Source organism: Myotis brandtii, unplaced genomic scaffold (genome assembly GCF_000412655.1).
Source record: "Myotis brandtii unplaced genomic scaffold, ASM41265v1 scaffold825, whole genome shotgun sequence".
Classification (NCBI taxonomy): domain Eukaryota; kingdom Metazoa; phylum Chordata; class Mammalia; order Chiroptera; family Vespertilionidae; genus Myotis; species Myotis brandtii.
The window spans coordinates 1,577,128-1,590,446 of record NW_005371349.1 but is presented as its reverse complement, the minus strand read 5'-3'; the positions used below and the strand labels follow the sequence as shown (position 1 = coordinate 1,590,446).

At 54.1% G+C, this 13,319-nt stretch overlaps 1 protein-coding gene and 1 long non-coding RNA gene across 2 annotated transcripts in view; one reads left to right on the top strand and one right to left on the bottom strand.

The window, feature by feature from the left end:
- Window positions 1-6,114, bottom strand: part of ST6GALNAC1 (ST6 (alpha-N-acetyl-neuraminyl-2,3-beta-galactosyl-1,3)-N-acetylgalactosaminide alpha-2,6-sialyltransferase 1) — an 11,218-nt gene extending 5,104 nt beyond the window's left edge. The window contains 1 exon segment of the mRNA XM_014531735.1: window positions 5,459-6,114. Within this exon segment, the coding sequence (XP_014387221.1) occupies window positions 5,459-5,589 (131 nt within the window). The 5' untranslated portion in view covers window positions 5,590-6,114.
- Window positions 6,115-7,885: 1,771 nt separating this feature from the next.
- LOC106724437 lies at window positions 7,886-11,836 on the top strand. The gene is made up of 3 exons (XR_001360234.1): window positions 7,886-8,267; window positions 10,058-10,142; window positions 11,298-11,836. It is a non-coding gene; the product is annotated as an uncharacterized LOC106724437 (long non-coding RNA).
- The last annotated feature ends 1,483 nt before the right edge of the window (window positions 11,837-13,319 follow it).

Sequence of the window (13,319 nt, the reverse complement as noted above, 5' to 3'; positions counted from 1 at the left end):
CCGACCCCTGCCCTCCCCTCCACCCTCCACCCTCGGCTCAGTGGTGGTGCCCGGACCTATGAACCAGGAGGTCACAGTTCGATTCCGGTCAGGGCACATGCCCAGGTTGCGGGCTCGATGCCCAGCGGGGATCAGTGTGGGGCGTGCAGGAGGCAGCTTGTCGGTGGTTCTCTCTCACCATTGATGTTTCTCTCTCTCCCTCTCCCTTCCTCTCTGCCGGGTTCTCCGTGGCGCCCGGGACACTGCTCCAGATTGAGGTCTAAGAAGGAGTTTGTCTGGCCTGAGAGCTGTCACCTTGGATTTGCATGTCGGTGCCCTTCAGTCAACCTTGGGTTGTTTGTGTTTTGTTTTTTTAAATGAAGTGGAGAGAACAATGGTAACCTTGTTCAAAGAAAATGGGGAAGAGACGCATTTATGTCAAGACCAGGGCTGCCAACCTTGGCTTTGAATCCAGAGCCTCGCAAAGGGTCTGCCTTACAGACTGGCTTGAGGTGCTGCTCCCCAGCCAGCAGCTGCCTGCGGCCGTGAGGATGGAAGTGTCCGGAGGAACCCAGGGGTGAGGAGTGACAGCCTCTCGGAGGGTCCAGAACCGGGGCTCCGGGCTCGGGTCCTGTGCGGCCGCTTCCTTCTCACTTTCTCAGCCCACGTGGTGGGGGCCGGCCGCCCCCTAGCGCCTGTTCTGGGGACTGTCGGCTCTCTGTGCTCCCAGGGTTTCATTTTGGGGGCCGAGGTTCTCACCCACTTGGGTGCTTTCTCCATCCCTGGCCAGGGGTCTGGGTGACACGGTGGGTGACATCCTGGGGTCCACCCTGTGCCTAGGAGGAGGTCAGTCTCAAGAGAAAGAGGGGGTCATCGGCTCCTGAGATGGCAGGCACCCCCTGAGTATTCACTCTGAAGGAATGCCACCCCAGGCGGGGGTTGGGGGCTCGATCCCCAGTGTGGGGCGTGCAGGAGGCAGCCGATAGATGATTCTCTCTCATCATTAATGTTTCTATCGCTCTCTCTCCCTCTCTCTCTGAAATCAATGAAAATATATTTAGAACAAAAAAAAAAGAGAATGCCCGCCAGTGCACGGGGAAAGCTGGGGATGGATTTGTGCTGCTCTGTTTAGTAGAAAGACAGTGCATGGGCTCGGGATGGGTCTCCCGAGCTGCCCTTTAAGCTGATAATTGAGCTCAAGCTCCAAGGGCAGCGCGGAAGCCGAGGTGTTACCCGCTTGGCAAACAGCTGCTGCTCCTGGGCTGGCTCTTGGATTCGCCTCCACTTCCCGCCCCCAAACCTCAGAGGCCCCTGGATGCTTTCCTTGCCAGCGTCCAGCACCTGCCTGGCTGTGAGCGGGGGCAGGTGCGGCGGGTGGGCTGGGCCGGTCCACCTGTCAGCCCGCAGCGCCACCCTGAGGACACACAGCACCGGGCCGCTCTCTGCAGGCCCATCGAGGGGCAAGAGACAGCGGCCCCCGCCCAACCCTTCAGCCCACAAATGCCACCTCTATTTTTACGGGAAGTCTTAGCAATGACCCAGGTCGTGACAACATGACGCCACTCTATTTCATTTTACTTCCCTGTAATTAAACACACCTGGGATTGCTAAGGCGCTGGGTGTTTATCCAGGCATTACCGATTCTCAGGTGGGGTGTTTGCTGAATGTTCAAATTGCTTCCGTCCACATGCTGAGTGGGTTTATACACCATGGGCTGGGCTGGGCTGGGCTGGGCCGGGGTGGAGGGTTTTTTTTTTCTATTAAGAGCCTGTAGGTCAGAGGACCAGGCAAAGCCAGAAGCAGTTTAGTTTCCTAATTCTGACCTATTTGGGAGGTAAGAATATAAAACGTTGCACTTTGAAAAATAAATGTATCATTAGCAAGGATCACACTGCTCTAGTCCATAAATGAAACAATTTGGCATCCTCCTCCCTCTAAATTCTTTGGTTTTTGCTCGTTTGTTAATCCTCACCGAGGATATTTCTCCATTGATTTTTAGGGAGAGTGGAAGAGAAACATCGATGTGAGAGAAACACATCGATTCGTTGCCTCCTGCACGTGCCCGGACCGGGGCCCAGGCCAGGGAGGAGCCTGCCACCAAGGTACTTGCCCTTGACCGGAATCACACCCGAACCCTTTGGTCCGCAGGCCGACGCTCTGTCCACCGAGCCAAACCCGCTAGGGCCTCCCTCTAAATTCTTAGGTAAACATCACACGAGGGGGAACCTGGGAGCAAAGGCAAGACTAAATGTTCAAAACTCATTGAGGCCTGAAGCCTTGGCGAGACAGCGATCTTTCCCGGGAAGGGAATGCGGTAGCGAGAGAGTCGAGGACCGTGTGGCCCTGCAATGTCCCCAGGCCCCATTCAGATGACCAGGAAGTGGAGACAAATAAGACGGTTGGTTCCCACCCACAAAAAATTCAGAAAAAAACAACTTTGGGTTGGTGGCCTCGTGTCCCGGCGGCTGCGATAGAGGGCGGGGTGCTACCCGCCTGGGGTCCTGGCTGAGGCGTGGCCGCTGGGTCTGAGCTGAAGTGAGGAGGTGACCTTGGACTAGTGTCCTGACCTCCTGGATCTGTACGAGGAGGTGAGGGTGATGATAGTGTCCACCTGAAAGGCTTGCTAGACGGTCAGGGACCGAGGCCGAGGCCGCGGCCTGGCACTGGGTTCGAGATGTTCAGCGTTAATCAGCCTCCCCTCACGACCGGGCGGCCTTTTCCCCGTTTTAGGCCGTGGCTCGCTCTCTCCCTTTGCGATGCTCCCGCTGCCTCCATGTCCCGGCTCAGGCAGGTGCGGACGCTGCCTTCTCCCCGTCCCACCCTGGGCCCCGGCTGGAACGAGTCTTGTCCACAGGCTGCCCCACCTTGGACGTCAGGGTGGTTCCTTATCCCTCCTGCGGTGACCACACCATCCCACAAATCTGTTTAACCTTTTGAGCCTCCTCCTCTTCATTTTGTAAACAAATAATCAGAGATAACACACAGAAAACCCCTGGAGCCTAGGTTACTATCTGCAAATCTCCTCCAACTCTGATATGATCGTGCCATAAAAGTGCCATAAAAGTGCCATAAAAGTGCCATAAAAGTGCCAGACACTTTGATAATGAGTGACCTTCACACATCAAAGTTTCCTGACCTTGGAATGCCATAAAAGTGCCATAAAAGTGCCATAAAAGTGCCAACGGACGCTTTGATAATGAGTGACCTTCACACACCAAGGTTTCCTGACCTTGGATACTCTCCTTCCCCGTGGGGTTGGCGGTTTACAGCTCCCTCTCTGTCTCTTTCTTTCTTTCTTTCTTTCTTTCTTTCTTTCTTTCTTTTTAAGAATCGATTACTGATTTTTAGGGAGAGGGGAAGAGAAAGAAACATCGATGTGAGAGGACACCTCCGTTGGCTGCCTCCTGCACGCCCCAGCGGGTACCTGGGCGGTTCTGGGGCTCGGATCCCTCCACGGACCGGGCTGAGCTGCCCTCCACAGCATCCTGGGCTGTGGAGGCCCCGGGTGGGCAGAGGGCACTGGCCTTCTTCCCAGGGACACGATCCCAGGGTCAGTGCCCACCCCCTTCCACCTTTAGGACGCTCCGGACCAGAAACAGGGCCGGGTACTCGGTCTCCTTCCGAGGAGGCCAGGGACCCTGGTCACGATTCCCCCACAGCTCACCCCCACTTCCACTCCCAGAGGGCCGGCGCCCCAAACACTCTCATTCTCTGAGCTTCTCTCCCTCCCTTAGCTTCTTACTTGTTGGCTTTTTTTTTTTTTAATTTTTTTATTGCTTAAAGTATTACAAAGGGTATTACATATGTGTCCTTTTTTTCCCCGCCCTTGACAATCCCCTGGCCTCCCCTACCCCGCAGTGTCTTATGTCCATTGGTTATGCTTATATGCATTTTTTTTTTTAAGGGAGAGAGAGAAAGAGAAAAACATCGATGTGAGAGTGAAACATCCATCACTCGGCTGCCTCCTCCACGCCCCCTAACTGGGATTGAGCCCACAGCCTGACTGGGAATCATACAGGCAACCTTCCGGTGCCTGGGACGACACCCAGCTACTGAGCCTCAGCGGACAGCGCACCTTACCTTCTTATGTAAACCAGATCGAGTCAAGTTCTTGTCATTTGCAGTCAAAAGACTTCCAACATATACAAACCCATATTTAGGCCTACACAAAAGTAAATTTCAGGTAGAGTAACTATTTGAGCTTACGTAGCAAAAGTAGAAAATATGGAAGACAATTTATGTCATTTTGGACTGGGGCAGACTTTCCTAGGAATGCACAAAGTCTAGTGGCCATAAGGGAAAAGATAGACAAATTTCATCTATATAAAGTTATTGGTGTGTGACATAATGTGGACCAATGTGTATCTATCCATCTGTCACCCACCTACTTCCCTACCTATCGACCCCTCCGTTTACCCACACGTTAGGGCTTGCATAGCATGCGGTAAAGAGCACAGGCTATGGTCCCAAACGCTGGGTTTGAATCCGCCCTGCGACTTGCTCGCAGGGTGAGCTGGGTGACTCACTTAAGCTCTCTGTGTTTCAGGATGCGCAGAATCATAAGCATTAGGGAGTTAATTCACAGAAAGCACTTAGGATCCTGCCTGGCACCTAGAGAGTTCTACAGAAGTGTTAGCTACAATAACATCATAACTACACATACACCCAGGTATTAAGCGTGCTCACCCCAGAAGAGTGGGTAGAGATGGGGTGTAATGGAGAGACCCTCCCTTCTTGCTCCACCTTTCTGTATTGTTGTAAACTTCATGAGAACCTGCATTGCTGTCAGATTTTAAGAAGAGTGAAACACAATTTTAAAAATTGAGTCTAGAAAGAACAGGGTCTCTCACTGCTGGAGATGTGTTTATTCTCTAAGAAAACTGGTCTAGCCCGGCCAGTGTGGCTCAGTGGTTGCACATCAACCAATTCCCAGTCAGGGCTCATGCCCGGGGTGCTGAGGGCTCGGTCCCCAGTGTGGGGTGTGCAGGAGGCAGTTGATCAGTTATTCTCTCTCATGGTTGATGTCTCTCTCTCTCCCCCTCTCCCTTCCTCTCTCTGAAATCAATAGAAGGAGATATACATGAAAGAAAACTGGTCTAGAAAATCCTTTCCAAGGATTCTCGAGGCCCAGCGTTGAAGCTGCCTCCCGGCGTGACGGACTCTTGGGGAGAGTATGGTTATGAAGTGAATGAATGAATACACGGGGTAAGTCTTCTGCTTCGAGACACTGAATGGCACGTGAGAACTTAACCCCAGAGCTGCCCTGAAAACTCACAGTCCCGGGGGGACATACACCTGCTCTCGAACCCCTGCCTGCGTGCCCGTGGCACCCCCTCTCCCACCGCCTCCACGGTCCCCAGGCTTCCCGGCCCGCGGCCCCCACGAGGGCACAGCCGTGTCTCCGAGTTCCCCAGTCCTCCCTCCAGAGTTTTCTGTTTCCTCTAACAAATGAGGAGCTTGGACAAGGCCAGGCTCTTACCTGGTGGGCTTTGTATTCGGCTCCTTCACGAAGGCGGGCAGGGTGAACAGGAGGAAAAGCAACCCGGCCAAGAGCAGGAGCCAGCGGGCAGCGCGGCCCAGGTGGGCGAGTCTCCGCAGGTGGGGCCTCATGGTGGCGGGTCGGGCCCTCAGGAAGCGTCTGCATGTCCCGGGGCCTTGGCATGGACCGCAGCAGCGAGAGGAGAGGCTCGGGCGTCCTGGCCGGGGAGGGCACGCCCTTTGTCCTCATGGAGCCACCGGGAGGAACCCCGCCGCCGTGGAGAGGTGTCTGCCAGGGGAGGAGGGGCCACTTCGCTGCGCGGAGGCTCCAGGCCGGCCTGGCTCGAAGGAAAACTCCTTTTGTTCAGACACGTTCCCCTTCCTTCTCTTTGTCCTGAAGCCAGTCTCTGAACGGAGGACTTCATGTAAAGCAAACACGCGTTACGTGGGGGGAACCTCGCTTTCATCAGCAGGTTCCACACCCGTGGGGACCCCGGACGGGTGCCCGGCCTCCACGCACAGGTGAGTTTTATGACAAAAATAAGGGCACCCATTAGGTTCGAGGCCCCCTAGCAATCTTTTCTTAAAAGACCATCCTAAAGCCCGGCAGGCCTGTGAGCCAGGAGGTCACGGTTCGATTCCCCGTCAGGGCACATGCCCAGGTTTCAGGCTCAATCCCCAGTGTGGGATGTGTAGGTGGCACATAATCAATGATTCTCACTCATCATTGATGTTTCTATCTCTCTCTTTCTCCCTCTCCCTTCCTCTCTGAAATCAATAAGAATATATTTAAGGGAAAAAAGACCATCCTAAGTATTTAGGGTAGCAGTTCGCAATCTCAGGTGCACAGGAGTCCCCTGGGAAGCTTGGACACATGCTAACGCCCAGGCTGCACCCCAACCAATTAAACCAGAATCTCGGGGGCTGGGCCCTTTGCCAGGGGTGGGTATGTTTTCAGTTCCCAGGATGTGACCTAGTTGAGAACCACTGATTTATGGGCGGGGGATGGGGGGTGCGGGCACACAGTGTTGTTAAATGAACAAAGTTGGATACACAGTGCGCTTGTCAGAACCTGGTGAGCACTGTGGGAACTTTCCACAGAGGCCTGGGACCAGCCACCTGCCTCCCAGGACCTTGGACAAGGAAGGTCCTTAAACTTCCCGCCTCGCCTGCCAAAGGGAAAGCGAGGCCTCCGCTGCCTGGGATCAGACTCTCGAAGAGGAGGCACCCGCCCTCCTGGCCAGCCTTCTCCTCTGCAGTGGCCCGCCAGCGGGCAGGATGCGTGCCCTGCCCCAGGCGACCTCCCAGCCCCTCCAGGCACCAGGCAACCTCCCAGCCCCTCCAGGAGCCGCACTGTCGTCAGCCCCACTTCAGTCAAGGACATCGCCTCCGGGAGGGAGCGGCTTGGCCAGGATCCCGGAGGGAGCCTCAGGCTGGGGGACCAGACCCAGCTCACACCGGCTCCTTCTCCCCTGAGGCACAGCGCGCCTCTGAGGAGCACTTAGTGCTGCTGGATGTGGGAAGCAAAGTCCATGCGCTTGGGGCAAAGGGACAACTCGGAGCAACCATCTGAGATCAGTTAAGGAAACAAAATTCAGAGAAGCAGCAGGTGATTCATTGAAAAAATACTGCGGACAGTAGTTGAACAGGTGCTGCCCGGCAGGTGCCGCGCTGAAGGTCTGGGAAGCGGGCCATGCCTCCGAGTGCTCAGCCCTCAGCTCTGGGCCCCACGTCCTGCTCGGGCAGCACCAGTAAAGGCGTAAACAGCCCTCCCTCCCGGGATGGATGGAGAAGGTGAGAGCGGGCGTCTGAGCAGCTGAGAGTTACCCCAGCACTGACGGCTTCCTCTGTCCCCAAGGTTGGCGCCCGCGGGCACCGTTCCAGGGGGCGGGCTGTGAGCGAGGAGGAGCCCCCCCAGGACTGATCGGTCTGTCTCTCGGGCACACCTAGCCTGTCCGCGCCCACACGCCGCTCTCCAAACATTCTCTCAATAGACCGGAGTCCAGTCAAAACTCTGCCTCGCCCGGCCGGCGTGGCTCAGTGGTTGAGCGTCCACCTATGAACCAGGAGGTCACGGTTCGATCCCTGGTCAGGGCATATGCCCAGGTTTCAGGCTTGATCCTCAGTGTGGGGCGTGCAGGAGGCAGCCAATCAGTGATTCTCTCTCTTCATCGTTGTTTCTCTCTCTGAGAGTCTCTCCCTCTCCCTTCCTCTCTGAAATCAGTGAAAATATATATTTTAAAAGCCCACAAAACTCTGCCTTTAATTGACCCTTTCCCGGGAGTTTGCCCGCACACTTGGCACGAGCAGTTCCCCTCCGCCCCGGTGCCCGTGGGCAATGCCCGGCCAAGGAAGTGCACAGGGAGGCATTTCCTTACCCGGCGCCTGGGGTTGATTAAACAAAAGTGTCTTTTTCATCTCACCGTGTCTGGTGTCTGAAGAGCCAGGCTATGGGCCTCCATGGAGCCTGGGGACCCAGTTGGCCGCCAGTGCCAGCTGAGCCACGGGGCGACCTGTGCCTCTGCCCCCTCGGGGCTGGTTGAACTTGGAGTTCTCGAGGCCAGCCGTGGAGGCGGGTCGTCGGAGTTCTGGTTTCCTGGTTCTCAGGTTCCAGCCCCTGCTGCGCTGTGCTGCGCGCCTGGGCAGCCGCGGACCTTCCGGGAGTTTGTGAGCCACCGTCACAATGTTCACGTTTGATGTGAAGGTCTCCTTCCTCCCCCTTTAAGCTAAAGCGTCTGACGCGAGTCTCTCTCTCCAGGATGTGAGTCTAACTGCAGGCAGGAGCTGCTCTGTGGTTCTCCGGGCGATAGGTGAGCTCCCGACCCGCACGCAGACACGCAACCTGGGAAGGTGCTCCAGAGGTGATTCCACCTGCAGAGCCAGGCAGACGGAATAACGGATTTAGAGAAGGACAAACTCAGAGAGAGGAAGGATTCTTTTTTTTTAAATATATTTTTATTGATTTCAGAGAGGAAGGGAGAGGGAGAGAGAAACAGAAACATCAATGATGAGTAAGAATCATTGATCAGCTGCCCACTGCATGCCCCCCACCGGGGATCGAGCCCGCAACCTGGGCATGTGCCCCCGACCGGAATCGAACCCGGGACCCCCCAGTCCGCAGACTGACGGAGAGGAAGGATTCTTAAGCTGAATTGCAAATGGGGGCAAATCCGGATTTTGCCCGGGGAGGAGGGCAATCAGACCCCACAGACGCTGCCCACCTGGAGGCTGCTCTTCAGGGTGAGGGTGCCTTGGGATCGCTCCAGGATTGGAATTCTTGGGACGTGTCACCCTCAGATTCCCTCTGCTCTGAGACCACCCTGACGATTTAGAGCAGGGGGGGAACGTCCAGCCCTTGGGCTGTATAAGGCCTGAGAAATCATCCGGTCTGGCCCTGCCAAGGCCTTAGGGGTGAGTTCATAGAATGTTTGACCCAATTTCAGGCTAATGTTTAAGTTGATATTTTATATGGCCTGCAAATGATGTTATAAATATCCAAATGGCCCCCCCAGCGTGGCTCAGTGGGTGAGCGCCGGCCTATGAACCAGGAGGTCCCTGTTCGATTCTGGTCAGGGCACATGCCTGGGTTGCGGGCTCGATCCCCAGGGTGGAACGTGCAGGAGGCAACTGATCAATGATTCTCTCTCATCACTGATGTTTCACTCTCTCTCCCTTCCTCTCTGAAATCAATAAAAATCTATTTTTAAAAGCATATCCAATGGCCCTTGGAAGGGAGAAGGGTACCACCCTGCCTTAGAGGCATGTTGGGTCACAGGGAACGAAGTCCAACTTCCTAGAAGTCAGCTTGTGGGGGATGGTGAGGGCACTGCACTCAGGCCCCCGAAGGCCTCTCTTCTCTGATGGGGTTCTGTGTGTCCGGCCCGCCCCGACTTTTCCCCACAGGCTGATTGAGATATAATGTGCCTACTACCTAGTCCAACCACCAAGTGTCCGGGCCCATGGGTTTCAGCCGGATAACTGGATTGTGCAGTGGATTTACAGAGCGGTGCCACCATCCCCGTAATCTAATCTTAAAACATTTTATCGAGAGAAACCTCATGCCCATGAGCGGTCGCCCCCTGCCCGAACGCTCTTCCTTCTCCTCCCAGCGGGAGGCAACCGCCCGTCCGTGTCCGTGTCCGTAGGTTTGCGGATCCTGGACACTGGGGTAAATGAGGTTCTGGAATGTGTGGGGTCCGGGTGGCTGGCTGCTGTCACTTCGCAGGCCGTGGTGTGCGCTGGGGCTCCACCCCCTGTTCTTCCCTTGTCCGGAGATGCTGCGTTGGGTTGGTCCGTTCATCGGTTCCTGGACACCTGGGTTGTCTCCGCCTTTGGCTCTTGTGAACGATGCTGCTACGAGCATTCCTGGGCAAGTTCCCGCGTGGAGAGGGCCTCGTTTCCCTTGGGAGGGCCCTAGGGGTATAGATCAGCTGCCTCCTGCACATCTCCCACTGGGGATGTGCCTGCAACCCAGGTACATGCCCTTGACCGGAATCGAACCTGGGACCTTTCAGTCCGCAGGCCGACGCTCTATCCACTGAGCCAAACCGGTTTCGGCTCTATTTCACATTTTTTGAGGAAATGCCAACGTATTTTTCAGAGCGCTGCCCACGACTTTCCCACCCGCGATGCCCGAGGGATTAAATGTCCACATTGAAGCCAAAATTGATTGTGTGTGTGAACTGGTATGTTGTCATTTTGTTTGTTTAATTTTAGAGAGAGAGGAAGGGAGAGGGATAGAGAGACAGAAACATCCATGAGAGAGGAACGTCTAACGGCTGCCTCCTGCACGCCCCCTACTGGGGACTGAGTCCACAACTGGGGCATGTGCCTGATGGGGAATCGAACTGTGACCTCCTGCTTAATAAGTCGATGGTCAACCACTGAGCCACACCAGCTGGGCTTTTAAAAAAACCAAATTTGGGAAGTTTTCAGGCATTATTTCTATGAATATTTTTTCTCTCTGCTCCTTCCCTTTCTTATGATACTTTTCAACATCACAATCTTCATTTGGTCTTTTAAAAATAATTTCCATTTCTTTATTAACATTCTCGACTTATGAGTCATCATTGTCATACCTTCCTTTATCTTTTAAAAATATAGTTTCCTTTGGTTTTTAAAACATATTTATAGTAGGTTCTGCTGCCGGCCCCCCACCCCAACCGCCATGTATGAGTCACACTTTCCTGTTTCTTTCCTGTTAATTGTTTTGTTGAAACAGCTGCAAAGTATTTCTCAGAGTGGCTGTCCATTTAACGTCCCACCAACTGGGAACTTCAGGGTTTCCACGCTGACTCCCCTCCCGCCCTGGGCCTGGTTGTTGTAGCTATTGTTTGTTTGGCCATTTGTTTAAATGTTTAATTCTTACCCCATTCTGTGGCGTCTGGTACCTGGTTTGTGTGCAGTGTGCAGCTTTCGATGTCTTTGCTCAGATTTTTTGGGTTTGGTTTGGTTTTTGTTTAAATCATATGTTTTGTTGATTTCAAAGAGAGGAGGGGAGAGGGAGAGAGGGACAGAAATATCCCCCCTACTGGGATTCGAGCCGGCAACCTGGGTATGTGCCCTGACCGGGAATCGAACCGTGGCCTCCTGGTTCATAGGTTGACGCTCAACCACTGAGCCACACCGGCCGGGCTGTTTTGTTTTCCTCACTTCGGTCTTGCTCTGACTACAGGGAATGAGTGGGGTCCTAGGAGGACTCTTGCTGGCTGTCTCTCTCCCTTGTCTCTCTGCTCAGTGTATGGCTGGTCTGCTGTGCTGCTGGTTTCTACTAGCATCGTGCGCAAAATGTGCTTTGGGACACCGTTTCTGAGGAGCCATTTTTCCCGATGTCAATACAGAATCACCAACAATGCAGAAAGAGCGAAGATATGCTCACCCGGGCACAGAAGCCAGTGGCAGAGCCGAGCTAAGGGAGACAGTAACGTGTGCTCTCGGCAGCTGTGGGCAGGCTGGGGGTGTGCCAGCGCCTGACACAGCAAGCAGAGGGCACTGCCCACATCAGACTCCAGAAAGCTCTCTGACAGGTGTGCCACCTGCGTCCTTTGTGCCACCCTGTCCTCTCTGTGCCCGTGGAATACGCCATTGAAGCCAGCAGGTCTCTGAAAAGAAGCAAACTCAACACAGGCAGCTTCTTCGCTGCTCGTAGAATTACACACGGACTCGGAGAGCTCCCCTCCGCCCTCCAGGCCAGGAGCTGTTCTTATCGCTCCCGACAACCTGCTCCCTGAATTCACTCACCGCTTGGGTTTGTCATTGCTGCTCTGGTTGGTCCTTTTGCCCTTTGGGGTGTGCTGTTCAGAAACAAGACCTTCGTTGGATCGTTTCTCTATAATCTAAAGAAAATGTGCTTTATCTTGTCTTTAAGGCCACGCTCAACCTTGGCGTAATACCTGCGCACTTCACAGTGGAGGCCTTTATCCCCGAATTGTACCGCTGCCACCAACAAAGGCAGCTGTTTGCCAAACCATACAAGGAGGACCTTTGGGTGTCGTTGAGAATGAAAGTCCTTTCTGCCCGGGGCCGTCCTCCCCCTTCTCCGGTCGGGGAGGCTGTTTTTCTGCAGCCCGTGGCTCACCTGGGCATCGTATGTTCCACAGTAAGGGGGCTCCTTCTGCCGCCACCCAGAATGCATTTCACCCGCCTCCTGGCTCTGGGAGTACACCCTGCCACTGTTTAACTGTGCAACCTTGAGCAAATCACTCATGAATGGTTATATTATGAGTTCACAGGGCACAGACTCTATTCTAAGCACTTAAACATATGTTTTCTTACTCCTCATAACAATCCAATGAAGTTGGTCGTTAAAAATCTCCATTTTACAAATAAAGAAAGTGAGACGCACAGTAACTTGCCCTAAACCACTGAGCCAGGTAGTAACACAGCCAGGATTTGAACCCAGGGAGTCTGGGCACCTGCACCATTGTGCCCTGTGGCCTCAGGGCGACGTTGAATCTGAGCATCACCTGCAACATGAGCTGGTTGACCAGATGTCTTCCAAGATCCCAAGTAGCCCGTGATGCTCAGCCTAGCTCGGGAGGAGGGCTTGGGGAGAGTGAACCAACCTCCCCGGCCTGTTCCTTACGCTGGACCATCCCAAACCTCCCACCAGGTGCACATTCCTCAGTCGTTACCGGCAGCACCGTGGCCACTCCACGCATCTCCCGTTCCCTGGGATAGTTTTTGTGTTACACTCACTTTTTTTAATCCCTAGACCCTTACCAAGGACCATGAGAAGATAAAGGGTGAATAAGGGTCTTTTACCTGACACATTGCACATCTGACGGGGCCTTTAAACTAGGAGGGTGTCCATGAAAGAGGAGAAGGGACCCCTCCATGCATCCCACCTGAGCCATGCCTGATAAGAAAGTGCCATTCTCTGGACTCCTAAAATATCAGCATGTTTTTGAAAATATGCGGTTTTTACTAACCTTCTCCCGAAGGCTCAATTTCAAAACAGAGACCCTCAAACAGACTCATATCCTGCAAGTGGAAAAACTGGCCCTCATTGAAAGGGTCTACATAGGAGATATCTTACTGCCCAAGCCAATGAGTGGTGGTGGTTAAAGAATGAGAAGGGGAGCCTGGTCGGCGTGGCTCAGTGGTTGAGCATCGACCTATGAATCAGGAGGTCACGGTTCAATTCCCGGTCAGGGCACTTGCCCTGGTTTCGGGCTTGATCCCTAGTGTGGGGCGTGCAGGAGGCAGCCGATCAATGATTCTCATCACTGATGTTTCTATCCCTCTCTTCCTTCCCCTTCCTCTCTGAAATCAATCCTATATAGTAAAAGGGTAATATGCAAATTGACCCTAACAGCAGAACAACTGGGAATAACTGGTCACTATGACACACACTGACCACC